At 37.7% G+C, this 21,463-nt stretch overlaps 1 protein-coding gene across 1 annotated transcript in view; it reads right to left on the bottom strand.

Moving 5' to 3' along the window:
- The window catches only part of DOK6 (docking protein 6), a gene marked incomplete at its 5' end in the record, with an annotated part of 261,119 nt that overhangs the window by 80,702 nt on the left and 158,954 nt on the right, over nt 1–21,463 (bottom strand). Inside the window, 1 exon segment of the mRNA XM_089894264.1 lies at nt 1,738–1,876. Within this exon segment, the coding sequence (XP_089750390.1) occupies nt 1,738–1,876 (139 nt within the window).

The raw sequence follows: 21,463 nt of genomic DNA, 5'->3' as shown, positions 1-21,463 counted from the left end.
CATCACCATCATGATAATGAAACTTTCATAGTACTTTCTGAGTGCCAGGTCTGTTCTTAGCACTTTATATATGTTAATGCACAGATACCTCATTACAGCCAAATAAGTAGAACTCTTGTATCCCCATTTTACAGATACAGGAAAATGAGACATTTAGAAGTTAAATAACTTGTTCAAGATTATACAGACAGTGAGTGGTAGAATGGGGATGGGAACCCAGTACACTGAGTGCTCTCCTTACGGCAGACAATTACAGTTGCATGAAAGAGCTCTTGAAATTTCCTTTATGAAATACAATTTAAATGACTCACTTATGAGCATTTTGCCCGTTCAGAACAACTAGAAGTAAAGAACTACCGCTGTTGACTAATAGCAAGTGACATCACAGTTGTTCATTTTGGCTGAAAATTAACATCAGCAGATTGTAAACATGGGCTGATAATGAATGTTCAAGATTCTGAAATAATTTGAAGTTTGGTAGTTACATTTTTTTCACCCGATTTAAGCCACTAGAAAAATGTCATATTAATTAGATAATTGTTACAATAATTTAAATTTAACCCAAATCTTTCTAGAAGACTAAATCATACCAACCTCCTATTGATGCTTCATCAATTAATCGCATAGTCTCATGTTAATAATCCTATTAACGTTCAAGTTACTCTTTCACCCCCATTGAAGGCCAAATGTAAGCCTGATTTGCACTTGCTGCCCTTAAGTATTAGGAAGGCTTTTTAAACCATACCCTAGATAGAGAAAAATGTGTACGTAGTATTGACAAAATCTGAAATGTATTAAAAATAATGTAAAATCATTTGCTAGACTATTTTGTCTTCTTACATTTAAAAGATAATTTTATACTTCAAAATATTATGTATTTAAGAATTTTAAAAGTCAAAACTAAAATAATACTAGATATAAAGCCCCATACTCTTAAAATGGAATAGAATTATGAAAGTTTTTCTGGGTAGTGACCCACCTATTTCCCAAAGCTCCACTTGTCCTCTCATAGATGGAATCTAATGCATCCCTATAAATTCTGAAGAAAGAGAATATTGACCTATTAAAATTACAGCCGATAATAATTCCATTGTTTGCTTTTCAAAGAAGTTAGTAGTAAAGCTTATAATTTTTTTTAGCTACTTGTAAAATTTGCTATTTCAGATTCTTTATTAAATTATTTCTTAGCTTGACCCTGAAACTATAGCATAGTTCCACGACAGGATAACGGATAGCTGGTAAACAGTATAAGCTCCTTTTGCAAACATTTTAGTATCGGCTCTGAAACACGGACAGAAAGAGCTGGAAGTTTCAGAGAATCTAGGATAAATACAAAGACAAAAAGAAAAGTGTAATCCTTTCTGGTAGAAACCTATTTTCCTCATTATTTTGGGTCCACATTTGCATCTCTGATTGTCCAACTACATGTGGAGAGATGCAGAGAGCACTGCTTCTTGTTTCACTCTCTGTGCACTCCACTCGTCTCTGGGTAACTGTGGTAACAGGTCATAGGTACATACACGACGTGCATGGCTAGCGGCCACAAATAGCTTCTTCTGTCATATGCTGAAGAGGATATTAGAAAGATGAGGTTCAGTAACTGGGACAAGCTCTCGGGGCTGGGATGGGGTTGGACGCTGGGGCGCTGTCATGAAAGGACCCACATACACACGATGTGCATCAGACCTCAGTGACATTCATTTCCAAGCTGTTAGGTTACCAAGGAAGGAGCCTTACCCGGGCCTTCTGCTCCATTTCTAGCATTAATCTTTCATGTTGCTCAGCTATGGCCAGTGTCGCAGAATGGACCTTCTGATAGATCATTTCTCCTTCCCTTGTTTGAAAAGTGAATAGTCCTTCTCCTGTGTCACACATTCTGTGAGGATAGAGATAGGGAAAGAGATGGGTCTTCATGTGTTCAAGTGCGTAACAGTTCTCCATGTAAAAGATGCCCTCACCCTGTCATCCCCTCCACCTTGATTTTCATAGGAGCGAGTGAAGCAGATTCATCCTTGACCAAACCAACCAAGGAACCAACCAACCAACGCATCTTTAAATGGTGCATGAGAATGAAACTAAGGGTGAAAATCCATGCACATTTGGATTTTTAAAGATGAAGTGTTCACAACCGTGTGAAGGGACAGACAAAAGTGCTGTCAGTTATTACAGGGCATGTCTTACCAATATTCAAAGAATCAAAGCAAATAGTTGTTTTCTTTAACAGCCTTCACTCTGATATCATAGCACTGTCTCCTATGACTTGATAGCTCTTGAAACATTAAGAACTTAAGAAAAAATCTGCAATTTTATACTCATGTAGTAGGAACCAAGGAGAAGATTTTTTTAGTTTAAGGATTTGCATACATAGTTTGAAGCTTTTACTTAAACTGAGGAATCCTTACGTAAATCTCAGTATAGCCTAAGAAATAACATGGCAGAGAGGAGACTCCATTTGGATGTGAGAGTATTTGTCTGAACTTGGCCCTGCCCCTTACCAGCAGTGTGACCTGAAGCAAGCTAACTTGCCTGTACCCCCTTCGCACAATCTCTAACAGGAAAAATAACAGTACCCAGCTCATCAGATCCTTACGACAGTGGAGAGACTTGATACAATATTTATAGTGTTCCTTAGCAGATATTAAGCGCTCAAAAATGTTAGTTATCATTCTTTTCATCATAGAGAAAGTATGGCACTCATCTCAATATCCACCATAGAGAAGTGGTTGGCTTAAATATAATATTTTTATCTGATGGGCTATTATACAACTGTTACTATGTCATTTCTGAGAGCATATAATAACATTAAAACATTTTTTGGGCCATGCCACAGGGCTTGCAGGATCTCAGTTCCCTGACCAGAGACTGAACCTGGACCACGGCAGTGAAAGCCTGGAATTCTCACCACTAGGCCACCAGGGAACTCCCTAAATTTCCTATAATGTAAATTCAAGAGGAAAAGAAAATCAGAATACAAATTCCTTTTCAATTATTTAACTATAATTACCTTTTAAAACATAGTTTTTTTTATTGGACTAAAGCCACTGACAATTTTTTATTGGACTAAAGCCACTGACAATTTCTCAGGCAACAGGATTATGTGTAAGTTTCATTAATAAAGACATTCTAAAATAAAACATATTTTAAATTAATATTTTAAACCAGCTTTTAAAAATAATTGGAGGCCTTCAGAAAGACCCGCTGAATATCAATATGAAGTTCCCAATCTGAAACTGGACCTTAACTGGGCTGCTGTGTTGTTGTTTTCAGGCTACAACACCAAAAGATTTGCACAAAATGCTCATGAGGCCAACCTCTGTCTTCCAGCACCAAAAAGATTTTAGATTCTACCTTATGATTCTCCAAGGAGTTTTAGTAGAAAAGAAGTGTCTCAAGAGGCTTCAGAAATTATAGAGGCTGTGACTGCCATCCCTCAGGGCTCCATAGAGCCAGCACTTAGCTTCTGTGAAAGAGATCTTAATAAAATTCACAAAGCGTGAAATGGAAAGTCTGAGAGAAAAATGAAGAGTTTTCACAAAGTGAAACAAATGAGCTTTTTTTGTTGATTCAGAGGGGTAAAAAACTCCAGCAGCGGGAGCAGGCAAATCATTGACGAGTGGTGAGCCCATCTTGTTTGAGGTTGAGTTTTGTTCATTGTTATCGGAAAAACACTGCTTATGAGGCTTCGGAAATGAGATAACGAAGACACAAATTGTTATTCCATACTCAGTCACTGAGTTGCAAAGGTCTAACACTTAGCACTTCCTGGGACTTAACTCTGCCCAGTGAAGGAGTCTGAAAGCTTACAGAAGGGTTTTATTTCTAGCCTCTGAAATAAAAACTACTGTAAACTTCGTCCATCGATCAAGAAACCAGGAATTAGAACATGCCAGCATAAAAAGCAAAGAACTTTTAGGTAGAAGGGGCTCTTTTTTAAACAACAGGTACCTAAAGCCAAGCCGAAATCAAACTTCTTCACTATAATTGGCTCAGATTTATGACTTCTGTCAGCAGTGTTGGAAGAAACAGTTTAGGTTTTTACCAGTTATTGTTTAAAACATGTTCTCTCAGGAGTGGTAAGGAACAGATATCGAGATTTTTCTTATACGTCTAAAGAGTTTTGTGGTAGCGAGCCAGTACTAGAGAGGACAATGGGAGGAGGCATGAAATCATTCTGACAGCTATTGCCCCGCCCCTCGATCTGGTCCCCAGACCAGCAGCACCTGCACCGCTGGGAGCTGTCCAGAGTGCTGACGCAGAACCCGCGTTTGACAATATGATTTGTACGCACAGTGTAGCTTGAGAAGTATTGCGCTATAGAACGCTTTCCACAGGTCACCATTTCATTCAAGGGAGTGGGAGATGATGCTTGGGACCCATAGCAGGACAAATTAGAAGCCATATTTGTGCAGCTTAAGGCTTTGACATAACAAACTGAAGGTTAGAAAGGAAGAAATGTGATGAAAAGGACAAAAACACCTCTAGAAGAATCCTTTCCTTCATTTGGAGAGAGCTAAGATAGAGGTGCTAGTTACATTTGAATATCCTAACCCCTCACCACTAACATGCACATTCCTCAACTGCATTGACTTGAAGAATAAGTGAAAATATGGACAATGTATGTTTGTCCTGACTCCAAACTAGAATTTTATTGAAATGTATAGACAATTACAAATGATATCTCTCTTTATACTTAACAAGGTATTTGCACAAAATTAATACTTCTTCTTACCTAAAATAAAATGTTAAAGAGTAGAATCTCTAAGGTCCCTTTCAGCTTTAAGGAATAATTTGGGGCTTCATAAAAATTCTAAGAAGTCGGACTGACACACTTATTTCCAGGTTTTTTTTTTTCTTTTCTGACATTGTGATATAAGGGACATTATAATAGCATAGACTATAATGGTACAGTCAAAAGACTAAGGGTACAAATTTCAACAATCATGTTATGGCCTGTCATATTCATTTATCACATACTTATCTAGTACTATAAAGCCAGACTCTGTCTTGGGCGTGGGGATAAAAAGGAGGGAACAATATACATGGCTCATTGCCTCTGAGGCTTTTTAAATGGTGGGGAAGATAAGCATTGTTCAGAAAATGACTCACTCACTGTGGTAAATGCTAGCAGGAAGAAGTACACGGCCAAGAGGAAGGCCATGGAAAGTTATTTCACCTATTTTCTCCTCATGTACAAAATGCGGGTGACAAGACTTTGTCACAAGATTGTTTTTATTTTTCTTTTAATCAAATGAAGTAATGTATGTGACAGTGGGCAGGAAAGGATTAATTCAGCAGGCCTGGGTTGCTCAAACTCTGCACATCTCGAAGAAAAGTCTGTTTGGGGGATGGTCCCTTGGAGGGTTTCTGGAATGCAACCTTGGAGCCTTTGTTATATTCAGTCTGATAAGAGTGTCTCTTGTGCCTGAGGCCTTGAGCCATGCTGTATCACTCTGACCAGGTAAGTTTATCCTAACAAGGTGGTTCACCATGAATGCCTGTTTTGCTCTGGTGGTGGCTAGGGTCTGAGTGACTGAGGTTGCTCCTGGACCCTGAGGACACTGCATGCCCATCTAGCTGACCCTCAACCAAAACCTCAGACACCAAGGCTTGGGGGCTTCCTTGGTTCACAACAACTCACGCTTACTGTCAGGTATCATTGCTGTCCCCGTGTGACTGCATGGGACAGGGGTCTGGAGGCTCGTGCCTGGTCCCTCCTTGTCTGCATCCTTGTGTCTTTTCTCTTCGCTGATTGTAACATGTACCCTTCACTCTAGTAAAACGAAACTGCGTGCATAATAGCTTTTTTCTGAACCTTGCGAGTCTTTCTAGGGAATCATTGAGCCTGAGGATAGTCCTGGAGACTCCTCCACCCAAGACAGCCAGCAGGTGGTAGGTTGTTAATATATTTTGATGTAATAAGAATATTAAAAATCCTAGTCTTTTCCTTAAATGGCTCTTTTTCAAATTCCATTCCTCTAGGGATTTAAGAGGGCGTGCTCTCTTTCTTTATCCCACCTCACCATTCCCTTCCAGAATCCCTTGAAACAACAGTACTGCCAGTCTCGTCTCTACTGTGTTCTAACAAGTAAGAAATAACTAGAGTTCCCTGTGAATTCTGTATTCAGAGGAAACTAAACTCCAGGGAGGCACTCCATTATGTATGGGTCTCAAAGTTCCCTTCAAGCAGAGAAATAATCCTAAACGATGGTGCCACGGAGGCAACTTCACTTGAGAAAAAGCCCCTACCATGTAATCGCTAGACCACTGCCCTCCTTTTCTTGTCCTTACATTTCAAACTTAGCTCTTTAGGAAGGAGTGGCATCAGAATTCCAGCCTTTCTTCCAAATGGCAAGCAAAAGAAATTTACCAAGTGAGAAGTTAAGGAAACAGTTTAAGAAATGAAAATGGATACTTTAAAATAATTCTCTGGGGGTCTTTAGACATAATTTCGCTACAGATGAATTTGTAAACCTCTCGCAGCGTATAATTTCACCCCTGCAGTGAGTTTTGCAGTTTTGTATGTATATTTAGTGACCACATATTTATCCTCCATGCACATAGAAATTTTAAACTCTCAGCAATGGTGTAAAGCAGGAGCACTTTCTTGAAAGCCAGTGGTGTTTCTATTCATTATTTACAATTTAACGTTTAATTACGGAAAGTAATGAAATTCTTAAAAGCACAGCTCTTCTGCAGAGCAGTGAAACCCCATTAACAATTCTTTCCTGATAACAGTTTAATCTTTATTGTCATTTAACAATGCTAGCATTTTACTTTTTTTTTTTTTAGCAGCTTTGAAAAGGCTGAAGTTTCTGTCTAAAGCTCTAGTGAGTCAGACGTTGATCCGTAGTAAAAAATTACAAGCAAAACGGACAAACAGACGAAAGCAACAGTAAAGCAAGTCCAGAAACAGACCCAGTTCATATGGGAGTTCAATATGTGGTGAAAGTGTTGTCTCAAATCTGTGAGGGAAAGCTGGGCTAGTCAATAAACTGCGTTTGGACAATAGCCATCTGGAAAAATATTTGGATCCATGTTTCTACCTCCACTGATATAAACTCCAGAGAAAGCAAAAACAAAACCAAAAAAGTACCAGAAGAAAGTAGGAAAGAATTCCTATATAAACTCAGAAAACGGAGGGGGTTTCAAGCTACGATCCAAGGCAAAATGTGACAAAAGATTGATAAATCTGCCTGTGAACAATGAAAAAAATAAGTAAGAAATCATAAGATAGCAAATGGCAAATTCAAAACTAGGAAAAACATTTGAAACTCACAACACTGATAACTTCTGATACCTGTAAGTTAGGTATAATATCAGTACTTTTTTCACTGGGTTGTCTGATCATTAAATGGATTAATATATGTAAATATTAAAACAGTGATTGTAACTTATTATTATGAAATAGTACTTCTATTATTATTACTACTACTACTACCCAAATAGTTAGATACCTAAGACATATTGCTAAGCTAGTAAAAAACAAGGAGAATATAATGTATATAGTGTGCCAACAGTTTTGTAAAAAAGTATGTGGGGAAGGATTTATATACGTCTTTGCTTATATGTACATTAAACTCCGGAGGAATGCACAGGAAACTAGTAACCGTGTTATTTGCTGGGGGGGAAGTGAACGTGACAGGTGGTCTATGAGTATGGGAGGGACACTTCTTGCTGATTCTTCTTTATGTAAACCATCAAATTAAATAAAGGAATGCTATGGATTTATTAATTGAATTTAATTAACTAAAATTAAACCACATTAAACTTTAAAGTAAAGGTCTGAGGACCCTCACAGGGTTTTTGTGAAGATGTAGTGTTTATGATGTGCCCAGCTCTGTCTCTGTCCCTTAGCAAATAACAGGCTGCCCTCGGTATTCGCGGGGGACTGGCTCCAGGGCTCGATAGCAGAATCCGAGGATGCTCAAGCCCCTCGTATAAAGTGATGTAGTACACTTGGCCCTCAGTGTCAGCGGTTCTGCATCTGCAGGTCAACGCTCAGTTGGTTAAATCTGCAGATGTGGAACCCACGGATACTGAGTGCCGACTGTTCACTTTTACTGTTAAACTTATACAACACTGTACTGATGACTTAAGGGCCTCCCTTCCAGTTTAAACACACACACACACACACACACACACACACACACACGGTATATATATTTATATATACATTTAATCTCTTTCCAGTGTAGCACAGGCATCTGATCTGATCTTCAAGGGACCAGGATTATGGAGAGTTCTGGTTTGTAAAGCGTTGAAACAATACCCACAGCAATGAGGAGAATGATAACAGCTAGCTTTCGGGGAGCACCTACTAGTGCCAGGCATGGTGATAAATGCCGTGTGTGCATTACCTCACTGAGCTTCACAACACCCTACAAAGCTCTCACTGCTTCCGTTTTACAGAAAACACCATGCTAAGGAGGCTAATAGATTTGCCCAAGGTCATTAAAATTGACGTGGTCGAGCTGTGATCTGAACGTAGCCGTGTGATTTTGGAGGGTAAGCTCATCATCACTAAGCCCAGTTGCATTCGTTCAAGATAAGAAGCAGAAAAGCACGCATAATTCTTTCATTATGAACATTTCTGTAACAGGGAAACAGAGCTAGGACAGGGCTCGGGATAAAATATTTTGAAAGCTCTCTCCTTCTTTGCTGCTGTTCCTTTTCTGTCAAATTAGGTTCCCAAGACACATACCTCAATGGCATATGTGCACCCTTAAAATGCACATGAAGGTAAATCAATCAAAATTGTTGAATTGGACTCAAGCATGCCCTGGACTCCCAACTTCAAGTCAAGTCCTTTATAAGGAGGAAGATTTAGCAGAACATCTGCCATCCTCTCTGCCTCCTGACTGGACTACTCTATGTTCCTAAACATTTAATGCATATGGTGCCTGTTCTTGCTTATCTCACTGTTGGAACCTTAGGGCTACAATGCTGTCCCTCAAACAAGTTGAGAGATTCGATCCTACAAGGAGATCTTGATTTTAGTCCAGGCTCTCTGCAAATTAGCTTGAAATGCCATTTTGATCCTTTATAAAATTGAGTTTCAATGAAAGAATTGATATAAATGATCTCTAATGTACAAATTTCTTCCAAAATTCTACAATTCCTCCACCTGTGTACTCAGTGATGAGTACAAATTATAATCACATTAATTAAAATATCTCCATCTTTACACATACTTTCCAAATTTTCATATTATTCTATTTTATTTACTTTTTCTTACTGCCAAATGTTCTCTTTTGGTTTTTCACCTCAATGAAAAAGCCAGTTGAGTCTCCCTGAAGCAGTCTGAAGTTCTGGTTTTACTAAATCCTTGAGAAAATATACATATAAGATGTTCTTCTCCTTACCTTCCTTCCTGCCTCAAAAATTGAGAATTGAAAAATCCACCAGGTGAAGATGTAAATAAACCATAGGACTTTAGTTGCTATTTAATTACCTCAAAGCATGATCATAAATTATTAACATTATTATTCTCATTATACTCTTACATTGTGTTTATGAAGGTTTAGTGGGAAAAAAAAGCATTTTAAAAGGGTTACAGCTAATTTTATATGCATCCGGTGGCTTTATTGTAAAAATATTGCATACTCCTTGAGGATTAGGAGTTTTAACATCTGTAACCCCCAAGTGTCAACCACAAAAAGCACCCAATGCACTCCAAAAATGTTTGTTGACCGAAATGACTTGAAAAATATCATTATGATGGCTTCCTGACAGGTAATGAAATTGTAGTTCTGGATAGCAAAAAAAAAAGCAAAATAAAATATCAAAGAAAGAAATTTTCTTTGAAGAATGACCCCATAGTGTTAACATTTTCTTCTGAAAGGAGCAGACCAAACAATCCAAAGGAAAACAGAGCTGATACGTTCTTATGTTCCCAGCTGATACACACTTGGTCTGTCTTAATATTGTTTGAGGGAGGCTGTGTGTATATCATATGAAACAACCCAAACCTATTTTTGTAGGAAGAGCTGAAGACAAAACAAGTCAAGCAAAAGTTTAAATTCTGTCATTTAGAAATTATATTCCCTTTTTAAAGTGAATTTGCCAAGTTACGACTGGAAGATTTTTTAAATTATCATGCAAGTTACTAATATTTAGACACTGAATTGCAAAAGAAGAGTTTTCCTTCTCTTACCATTTTGAGGGGAGACTAAAAATGAAATAATTATATTCCCTTAGAGCAAAAGAGCATGTAATCAGGGTTTAAAATTACATTTTGTTCTCTTTTTGCTCTAAATATAGTTAATTAAGGTAATTTTTAAATTATTTGAAAGATACTTTTGTTGTCTCAAGTGACTACAGAGGAAAGTGTTTAAATTATAGCCAAAATAGAAAAAAATTAAGACTATACTTGATTTTATGATGGTTATTTGCCTTTTCTTCTTCGCTTATATTTATTCATTCATTGATTTTTTTGGACATCAGCCAATAATGCGTCAGGCCCTGTATTAGCTTCTAGACTATATTTTAAAAATCATATTTAAAAAATAATTAAATAATAAACATTAACTCATGAATTGCATTTGCTCTCATTACCTGTCTATCTATCTACCCATCTTTCTATGTGTTTACTTTTTCATTTAAACACTCAGTAAATGAGTAGATGGCTATATGAAATACATAACACAATTACACATTTTGAAGAATTGAACTGGTTATCCTTATTGTGTTAAAATTTTCTCTAGAGGTTTTAGGTTGACAGATCACTGACAGAGTATAACTTTTACTCTTTTACTGCCATTACCAAAACAAACCACCCGGTAAAATGGTACAAAACATATCATTCTAAGGTAGAATATTACATCCTTTGTAATACCAATCAGGGAGAATACTGATTGGCATTACAAAGGATGTGGGCATATGTGTCTACTACAGCTTTTTCATTTGTTTAGAAACAGAAATTAAAATTAATGCCATAGTAAAAAATGAATATACTTAAATTTAAAAAATTAAAGAATTTAAAATGTAATTACTTAGTTTTTTTTTTTTATAATTTCAAATGTCATCATTCCAGGTTAGTAAATTTTAAACCTTAATTTTTAAACTCACTTAAACTTTAAATTGTTTTCTTTAAAAGTATCTGAATTGAACATATAGTGAACAGACAATTTGAATCACCTTCAAAGTAGAACCCGCCTGCCAATGCAGGGGACACATGTTCAAGCCCTGGTCTGGGAAGATCCCACATGCCACAGAGCAACTAAGCCCATGTGCCACAACTACTGAGCCTGCACTCTAGAGCCCAAGAGACACAGCTACTGAGACTGCGTGCCACAACTACTGAAGCCCGCGTGCCTAGAACACATGCTCTGCAACAAGAGAAGCCACCACAATGAGAAGCTCGCGTACTACAAAGAAGAGTAGCCCCCACTCGCCGCAACTAGGAAAGCCTGCGTGCAGCAATGAAGACCCAACGCAGCCATAAATAAATAAATAAATAAATTTAAAAAAAAACAAAGAATGAAATGAAAAAGAAATCACATTAATTCAAAAAGCTCCTCAAAAATCTAGAGACAAAGGAGATACAAGTCATCATTCCTTAAAGGAGATGACTCCTGGGAATACATTCCTTTTAATGTTTGAACAGGTTTTCAATCTCCACCTCTCATCCATCTTCACTTCCAGTCTATGTCAAAGTCTCTAGATTCCTACACACATCAAGTCATAGGACGATGCAAATGACAAAAAGAAACACTGATATTGAAAGATGTCAAATGGAAGTTGTATAAATGAAAAAACTTATTAGTAATCCTTTTCTTACCCATTTTTGAATGTCAGTATTCCTGTTTTTAAAGTAAGAAGGTTTGGCTAAATGATCGTTAAGATCCCTTTCAAATACAGAAGCAGTTCATAACTAAGCTTACAGATCCATTTAAGTGGTTAGTTAGCTTTAAACTTCATCTATTTATGCTTGTATTTCAAAAGGCAGCCAGTGTCTTTAAAACATGATGTACTGTGTTGTGTTACCTTAGTCGTGCCTTGGGTACTTTTCCTTTTCCTGCTTAACAACTTCTAGGTAAGGGAAAAGAGAATGGAGTTAATCAAAGTCATCTTGCTGTCCAGGAGTTCATGAGACAGGGATGTGCAGAAGATCAGCATGAACATATAGTTCATATCAAGGTTCATTTACACCCATCTCAGATCCATTCGGTCTACCATTTATCGAGCTCTAATGTCACATGGTTGCTCTTGGAAATTCTCACTCAAACTCTCTGGCTTACATCCTGATATCACCTCTACAGTCAACAGCCCACTCTTTGAGGCAAGTATGATGGATAATTTTATGTGTCGACTTGACCAGGCCATAGGTGCCTAGACATTTGGCTAAACATTATTCTGTGTGTGTGTGTGAGGGTGTTTCTGGATGAGATTAACATTTGACTCAGTGGACTGAATAAAGCAGATTGCCTTCCCCAATGTGAGTGCACCTCATCCAATCCATTGGAGGCCTGAATAGCCCAAAGGGTGGGATGTCTTGAATGACATCCACAAGGGAGTTCAAACTTTTTTTTTTTTTTGCGGTACGGGGCCTCTCACTGTCATGGCCTCTCCCGTTGCGGAGCACAGGGTCCGGACGCGCAGGCTCAGTGGTCATGGCTCACGGGCCCAGCCGCTCCGCGGCATGTGGGATCTTCCCGGACCGGGGCACGAACCCGTGTCCCCTGCATCGGCAGGCGGACTCTCAACCACTGTGCCACCAGGGAAGCCCTATTTTACTTTTCTTAATGGTCAAAGCCCTTGGCTGGTTGCTGTAAATACCTATCATGGATCAAGCTCCATGTGCTCATTTGAAACGCTATCTTCGCAATGAACAAAAGATCATTTGCTGCTAAGTAATATCTATATGATTCCCTTTTTCTTATCACATATGAGGATGTTACGGAATCTCAATTATATAACATTCTGTGTTGCTCTGCTGTCTACCATTCTAAATGCTTGAGCCATAGAGTTATCTTATGTTTATATAATTCATACTATTTTTTTCCATCTAGGGATTGATGACTGCTTCCAATTCCCAAGGATTGCCTGTCTTGCTATTTTCATTAGGATTTTCCACGGATTAAAGGTGAGAAGGAATTAGCAAGGTACCAAACAAGGGAGGATTGAAAGCCGAATCTCCTCTGTTTCTTTTCAATTCGTGTTTACGTCAAAGGAAGCAGTCAAGGTTTTGGGATCAGGGTTAAGAGCCCGAGCAGCCCTGGGTTGCGTGGACAGCGGTAGATGGAAGCCACAGGGATAAGATGATGCCCTGGGCAGGCACCCAGGATCCTGGGGAAGCACTGAGGATCCAAACAGCTCTGGCTTAGCTTGGAGGCCTTGGAAAAGTCACCTGACCGCTAAGTCTTCAGCTGCTCGTCTATAAAACTATTTGTCTTACATACCTTATAGGATTGCTACGAGGATCAAAATGGGAAAGCATCATGAAAACTGTCAAGTACTACGCAATGCAGGATATTACTAGTGTGATTACGGGAGCTGGTTTGGCCAGGGCACTCCTGCATCTGGAGAGCTCCAACTTCCTCCTTAGCGACGCCTCCTGGCTGCTTTTGAACATCACCAACCTCTGCTGCATCCCCCGATGATACTGCTGCGTTTTCTATGTTTGGAGATGGCATTTCCTGTTCTCAAACTGTGAGGCCTCTGGCAGGCCCAGTCGCGCCCTGGTGTGTGCTCAGTCCAACTAGTAATTGTCCCTGTCGGAGAATTTGCCTGTGAAAAACGGCTTCCTCTGGTAAAGTGGCAGTTTTCCACGGGGGAAATCGGCCTTCTGCTTTCACCAACACAGACAATGTTGGAGAAGGGAAGGAAAAACACTTTGTTATTTCATCAGCTCATGTAAAGGTCATTTTTCAACCTGTTTCTCCTGCAGTGGAAAGTTTTGATTATATAGCTCTAGTAATGTTGCCTTTTTTGGAAATTCGTTTTTGTTCTCAAGGGCTGTGTTGTCTTCCCCCTACACCGAGTTTCATTATATTTAGTGCAGCGTGTAAATGATGTAGTTAGAATTGCAGGCAAAATGACCCATTACTATACCTATTGTCAGCTTCCTGCATATTTAATAGAAATGCAGTGTGTAAAAATATGTATAGGTCGTCGCGACTGGCATGAACGGAAAGGCTTAGTTTCTATTGTAGATTTGGGTGACTATGTATTTTTCTCTGGGGTTCCATTTAAAATATGGCAAGTTACCTTGGCATGAAGAGTAAGAAAACAATTTCTTTTAGTGAGAATAATTTCTTTAGGGTTTCTAAGTTATTGTGGGGTTCATTTTGAACCAGTTTTACAGGTAAATAGACCAATGATATATATTTCCTCAGGATACTATGTTGTCATTTTAGATTTCAGTGCTAAATATTTGTTATTAATATTTTAATGAACATAAATGTGATTGAATTTAAATTTGGAAATATCAAGTATTTTGCTCTTCATGCAAACACATGGCAAAGGAAATAATAATTTACCATTTAAATCTTCTAGTTGAAAAAAAAGTGTTCTGGATTCAGGCTCTATAGTGACAGATGTCTTCTCTGGATGTGCTAAAAATGACTTATGTGACCTTGAATGTATTGACTGTTCTCTACTTGTACCCTGATACCCATTCTCTATCTTTTTTCTAACGTGTCTGTCTGGCATTGTGCCCTGGGAAGCTGACTTCTACAGGCTCAGGCTTACTTGCCTCCTGGTTTGGCCAGAGGAGGGTGTTGACAGAAGCCAGTAGAACTGGAAGGAGAACAGAGGTGTTTTTCCACCCTGTCCTTCCCGTCTCAACACTGTAGTTTTGACAGTGTTCCTTCTTCCAAGGATCTAAGTCCTTTCTGGGCTCTGGTTTCCTTGCTCCTTCAGGCCTGGGGTAGGGACAAGCTTCTCTGTTACTAGTCTCGGGGTGCTCTACCACCCCGTGTTTGTTCCCTAATCATACCCTCACCTCTTAAAATAATTCCTACACTGGATTCTTCTCAAACCCTTTGAGTAGGTCATTTCTTTATTGCTGGGTCTAAACTTAATTTATAACAAGTTTCTTCATCTCTCTGAGCCTGTCCTCTCATTTATAAAAGAAGGAAAAGAATATTTATCCAGTACATCTCAGAAGACTGTTATGATGAGCAGGAATAAGGATGGAGATAATAATAGTGATAATAATAATACCTGGCCTGCACTATGTATCTCCTGAAAAGCTCACCCCCTACCCATGATACTATTTCCTGTGGAATGGAAAAACGGCCACAAACTAATTCCCATCCTGTGTTTGTGCCCTTGCCACGTGCTGTTAGTACTCTTGGCATCAAAGGTGGCATTTTCATACATCCTCCGATTCTCTGCCAGCCTGTGGCTTGCCTTGGCCACTGGTAAAATGAGATGCCATCAGCAGCTGACAAAGGGCTTGTGCTTCCTTGCTTGCTGCTTTGGAACCTTGCCACCGTGTGAACAAGACCAGGGAGCCTGCTGGATAACAAGAGACACATGTCCCCATCATGCTCATCTGGTCACTGATCCCCTAGACTGGTAGGAGACACCTTATTAGGTCATCCAGTCTCCGGCCAAGCTGCTACCTGACTGCGGGAGAATGTGCAAGCCCAGCCAAGATGAGTGGGCCTGGACCAATTGAGCAGGTTGATGACCTACAGACTCAAGGACATAAATGGCTGTTGTTTACCATTAGATATAGGTGAGTTGTTACACAGCAACAGACAGCTGATAGAACCATTCTTTGCAAATGAGAAAAATATGACAGTTATTTTAAAATATTATGTTATATAAATGAGTGACTTGTATCGTACATTATTATAATCAGTATGTTATGATGGCAGAAAAGAAGGTGCTCCAAGAAGGTCTTGGGATGCTGTGCTTTTTGGAGTCTCTACAGCAGCAGACCAGAGCACCAATGCAGGCGCACTGGAAGTTAAGCAGAGGGAAACTGTTTGTCATCTGAGTTTCCAAAGGCATGCTGGCCGTGAGTGTCAACAAATGATGTTGCATATTAGTTAGAATTAGAAATTAAAAAAAATTATATGATAAAAACCAAAAAAGAGAGAAGTAGATGGCAGAAAAGAAGTAAGTTTTGTGGACTAGAGTCTTAGGAGAGAGAGTACGGGATTCAAACACACCAGAGCCTTGGCTTAGAAGGCGTCTCATGATGGGTCAAAGAGTGTATCTGGATGGAAGCTAATGCCATAGCATCTTGTGTTTGGGACAGGAGGGTTAGCCTCAGCTCAAACAGAATATGACAATAGAGGTTATCCAGATACTCTTCTATCCCGAGGCATGACTGCCTGGGGAGGAGGCCCTCAACTGTGTGCAGTCCTTAAGGATCCTTCAGAAAACTGCAGTAATGACTACGCAGAGAAGTTCAAGAGTTGCATTTTTAAAAAATGGGTGCTCGGTACATTCAAACTATCATGCTTGTCCAATCTGTGTCAAGTCTGAGAGAAGTACCAAGGAGAAGGGCGTTTTGGGGAGAAGACATGGTACTTGTCTCTGAAGCTGGGTCACCAATGTTCTCTGAGCTTTGGATCAAAGGCTGAGACATGAGGCTGACATTGGTGCTGATGCCTCTGCATCAAGGAGGAGTTGCTAGGCTCTTTGAGGGTACTCATTTGAAGATAAGAATAATAACTTACTTGGATCACACCCTCTCATAAATATGGACTGAAAGTTCAAAGGTGTGTGACTATGTCCCTAAAGCACAGCTTTCAACAGTGACCCAGACGCAAACCTATGATTTCATTGTATTATGTGGAATTAAATTAAGATCTCCACTGAAAAGAGGTATAAAACAACACCATCTCTTTTTTGAGGGAGATTTTCATTTCCCCCGAGTTACCATAATATTCCAAATCCATAGGTACCCTTGAACTGACGATTTTTATTCAAAAAATTCTCTTATAATTTAAGCCTCTTTGTTTAAAGACAGATCAAACATGTTTTCCAATATATCCATAGCTCTCACTATAGAGAATAAACTTTCAATGATCCTTTGACTTCATTCCATTTAAAAAGACAACACTGTTTACATTATTTATATTTTTATGTTGTCTTTTGTAACCACAAGAAAAATCATTCTTTGGTGGTTATTTTCTCTTTTTTTTTTTTGTTCTCATCAATAAATGTACGAAATACATATTTTAAGTAAATTCATAATAATGCTTCCACTTCATTCAAAAAATTCCTTCCAAGGGTGCCAGCTTAGGAAAGCTTTTTTTTTTCCAAAAAATTTTTGGAAGCTTTTTTTTCCCAAAAAATTAGCATTTTTTGGTGGATAACTAGTGTCAAGACAGAGAGATGAAAATGCTTATTGCAATTAGAGAATACACCTGAATGTGCGCTGCACACAACAGCACAACGTCATGGAAGAAAGTAAATTAAATTTACTTTTTTGTTTTAGATAACCAAAGCATTATATTTCCAAGTTTTATAATTTATATTGTCATAAACATATTTCTGTTGAAAATGTCATCTTTATTTCTGTTTAAAGTTTTGGCCAGATCTATAACTAGCTACCTTGGAACCACTGGTGAGGACTTCATGGAGCCCCTGCCATTTGAAGAGGAGGTAAGTTAGAAAAAATCCCACTCTTCAAGTAAATATTTGACTTAGGCTACAAACATCTTCAAATAATCAAGCAAATATATATTTTTTATGTGCCTACTATGTCCCAGGGATACATATGGTTGTTGGCAAAAAGAAAAGTAGGTGTATGCTCTACAATACTTACTGAAGTGATCTTCTAACAATAACACAGGAAAGAACATTTTAATCTAGACATTTGCATAATATCCTAGGTATGTGAAGACCTCTCCTAATTTATGGCCTGATGAAGGCAAGCTTTGAAATTTACGTGCAGTTTTTATGCTGGTGAACACAAGCAACATTAAAGATGAAAATATAAGAAAGTCAAGATTGAATATCAAATACATTTTGGGGGCAGGCTGTATATGGGGCATTTCTAAGATAAAAATTCCTCCTTTCAGGTTGTATTTACTCTTTTATACAGGAATTCACTTATTCAACCTTTTTAGATTTTAAAGTATGTTCATTTGATTACAACTGTCACTCTTGATGAAGTACCTTACAGGAAATCTTTTGAAGCTTTGATTTTGATCTCATGAAATAGTTTTTTAAGGGAATATAATCATAAAATCACCATGTTAACTATCTTTCAAAACCCAGAACCCAACAACTATGAAATTTTGTGACTATATGAAGGAGTAAATGAATTATTATATCCATGTAAATATCCTGAAACAGAATGCAGAAAATTTTGATTACTAAAATAACGAATTTCTTAAAAATATAATTTTAATTTTCATATTAAGTTTTTAGTTACGAAGAACACATACAGAAAATGAGATAAAATAAAATATAAATGTAGAGCTCGATGATACATCAAAAGCAAACACCAGTATAACTACCACCTAGTCAAAATTTAAAACATAGTTACCATCTTATGTTTGTCCCTCCCAATCTCACGCCTTCCACTCTACACTCTGATTTAACCAGATGTTTATGGCAATAGCATTCTGGGTTTTCTTTAGTTTTTCATCTAATTATGCATACACAAACATCGTAGTTTAGTCCTGCTAATTTGCCAATTTCATTCTTTTGTGTTTGGTTTCTGCTTACTCAAAATGATATTTATTAATCCACCTGGGCATGTAGAGTGTAGGCCATTCATTGTTCTTGAATTATCCTATTGTTGATTATGCTAAATTACTTTTCCATTCTACTGCTAAAGCCTATTCAGGTTACTTCCATGTTGTGGCTCTTACCAAATACATAAATACTAGAATACATGTCTCTTGGTGGATACATGCAGCATTTCTATTGGGTATATATCTAGAAGTTGTATTGCTTGGTTGTGAAGTATGCGTATGTTCCTATTTACTAGGTAAATCAGATAAACTAGTGATTATACAAATTTCACTCTACTACAGTGAATAAGAGTTCCAGTTGCTTCACATCCTCACCAACACTTGGTATCGTCAGTCTTTTTTACTTTATTTACTTTATTACATAGAGCAGATATGAGCCCTTTATCAATTATATATGTTGCAAATGATTCTTTTCACACTATGCCTAATTTTCATGCCTTCAATGATCTTTTGATGAACAGCATTAATGTTCTTAATTTTAATATGGCCCAATCTACTGATTGTTTTGTTAGTGTTTTAGTTTTATTTAAAAAGTATTTCTCCTTTGAGTTCATGAAGATATTATCCTCTGTTTGATTCTAAAAATTATATTAATTTTTCTCTCACATTTTAAATCTATATATAATCTATCTGTAATTAATATTATTAATGTTTATATATCTGAGGTTGGGTCAAATTACTTTTTATTCCCTATAGTTATCCAGTTGACTCAGCACCATTTATTTAAAAGACTGGCTATTCTCCAATGTTCTCCACTACAACCTTTGCTATAAAACAAAAAATCTGTAAAAGAGTTTCTATGCTTCTTTCAGTGGGCAAAGATCTATTCCTCTGCTAATGCTACACTGTTTAAAATAGTTTAGCTTTATAACATGTCTAAAAATCTGGTAGGGTTGCCTTCTCAGATTGTTCTTCAAGAATGAATTGGTAAATTCATATAACTTTTCCCATTTTCATTTCCAGACACCTTTTAGAATGAGCTTTTAAAGTTTCACATTTTTACTCTTTTCATTTATCTTTATTCAATATTGCATTTCTAATCTTCTATGTGGGAACAGTTTCCTTTGGCGTGAAGTATATCTTTTTGTAAGTCTGTATTTCCTTTGGTGAAGGTCTGCTGTCCAGTTTGGTTTGTATGAAACATTTTAATTTTGCATTTACTCTTGAAGAATATTTTTTCTAAGAATAGAATTTTAAGTGACAGTTATTTCCCTTTAGGACTTTATAGGTTATCATTCCATATTTTTATTTCTGGCTTTCGTAATTTCTGTTGAGCTATTAGCTGTAAATTACATTGTAACCTCAGAAAGTAACCTATTTCTAAGTGCGGTTTTCTTTTTATTTATCTATCTTAGATTTAGAAATTCTTAGAAATTCTAGACTCTGTGACATGATGTCTTTTGTTATTTTTGAAAATTCTCAGCCATTATATCTTCAAATTTTGCACGTGTCCAATTTTCTCTGCTCCCTTCTGCTAGGACTCCAATTAAACATGAAATTCTTTGTTTCTTGTAGTTCTCTTCCAGCCTTTTGTCTCTCTGTGCTTTTTTTCTTTTCTGGATATTTTCTTCTGCTCTTTTTTTCTCATTAATTAGTTATTTCTTTAGGTATGTCTAATCTGCAGCTATACACATTCAGTCAGTTCATAAAGTTTGTCATTGTATGTGCTGTATGGACCTGCAAATTTTCTGACACTGCTTCTATCAAAAGAAGTCATCTTATTCCCATTCTATTGAATTTGGGCATGCTTAGTCATCCACTTCTAGTGAACAGGATGCAGTAGAAGTGACACTGTAAGACCTCCAATTCTAGGTCATAAAACCCAGCTTTCACCTGAACCCCTCTTTCTTGAGGTGCTTGTTCCTGGAATTCAGTCATCATGCTTTGAGGAAGCCACACTGAGGGGGCTACGTGTAAGGGTCCCAGCTTACTTTCCCAGTGGAGATCTAGGTCTAGGTGATGTCAATCCAGACATGTAAGTAAGGAAGCCTTTGAAATGATTTCCTCTTTAGCCTCCATCTGATTGCAAACACATGAGAGAACTGAATGAACAAGAACTGCTAGCTGAACAAAGTCGACTCTGAGAATTGTGAAAGATTGTGATGATGATATTAATAATGATAGTAATAACGATTTTTCTTGTTTTACATCACTACATTTCAAATAGTGGAAGGGGAACTGAAACATTATTAGCCCTGAAACCTTCATTTGCTCAATTTTTAAAAATAGTTTCCAGTTTTTTGACTAAATTCTCAGTGTCTTCATTTATCTCTTGAAATCTTGTAAATGTACTTATCTCGAAGTCTGTACATGATAACTCCAGGATTTGGTATCTCTTTGGGTTTGTTATTATTGCCTATTGTTTCTTCTAGTTGTTCTTCATGTCGTCTTAACTCATGTCCTGATTATGTTTTACTGTGCAATAGACTTTTTAGTGAAATCGTCTGAGGCTTAAAATGCATATTATTTTCCTCCAGAGATAATTTATGTTTGCCTTCTCCAAGATCCTGCCTTTGTAACTTCTGCACTTTGAATTAGAATTGCTGACAGAATGACTCCGTAGATGAAGGACATCTTAATGAATTACAGCATCAAAACTTGTAATAAAAGCTGTAACAGAAGGAGTATGCTGTACCAGGAGAGTTCTGGAAGGCTTGGACCACAATGACTATTGAAGGAGTTACCTGTAGAGAGGTGTGGGGAAAGGAAAAATACATGCTGCACGGAAGCTGCCTGTTTTCCTCAGCTTTCAGGCAGCTGCTATGTGCTCTCACTCCAGGAGTACTTACTCTTTC

This window comes from Delphinapterus leucas, chromosome 14, assembly GCF_059928025.1.
Source record: "Delphinapterus leucas isolate spDelLeu-1000000601 "Yukka" chromosome 14, BTC_Dleu_Yukka2, whole genome shotgun sequence".
NCBI classification, from domain to species: domain Eukaryota; kingdom Metazoa; phylum Chordata; class Mammalia; order Artiodactyla; family Monodontidae; genus Delphinapterus; species Delphinapterus leucas.
This window is presented reverse-complemented; position numbering and strand designations above follow the sequence as displayed.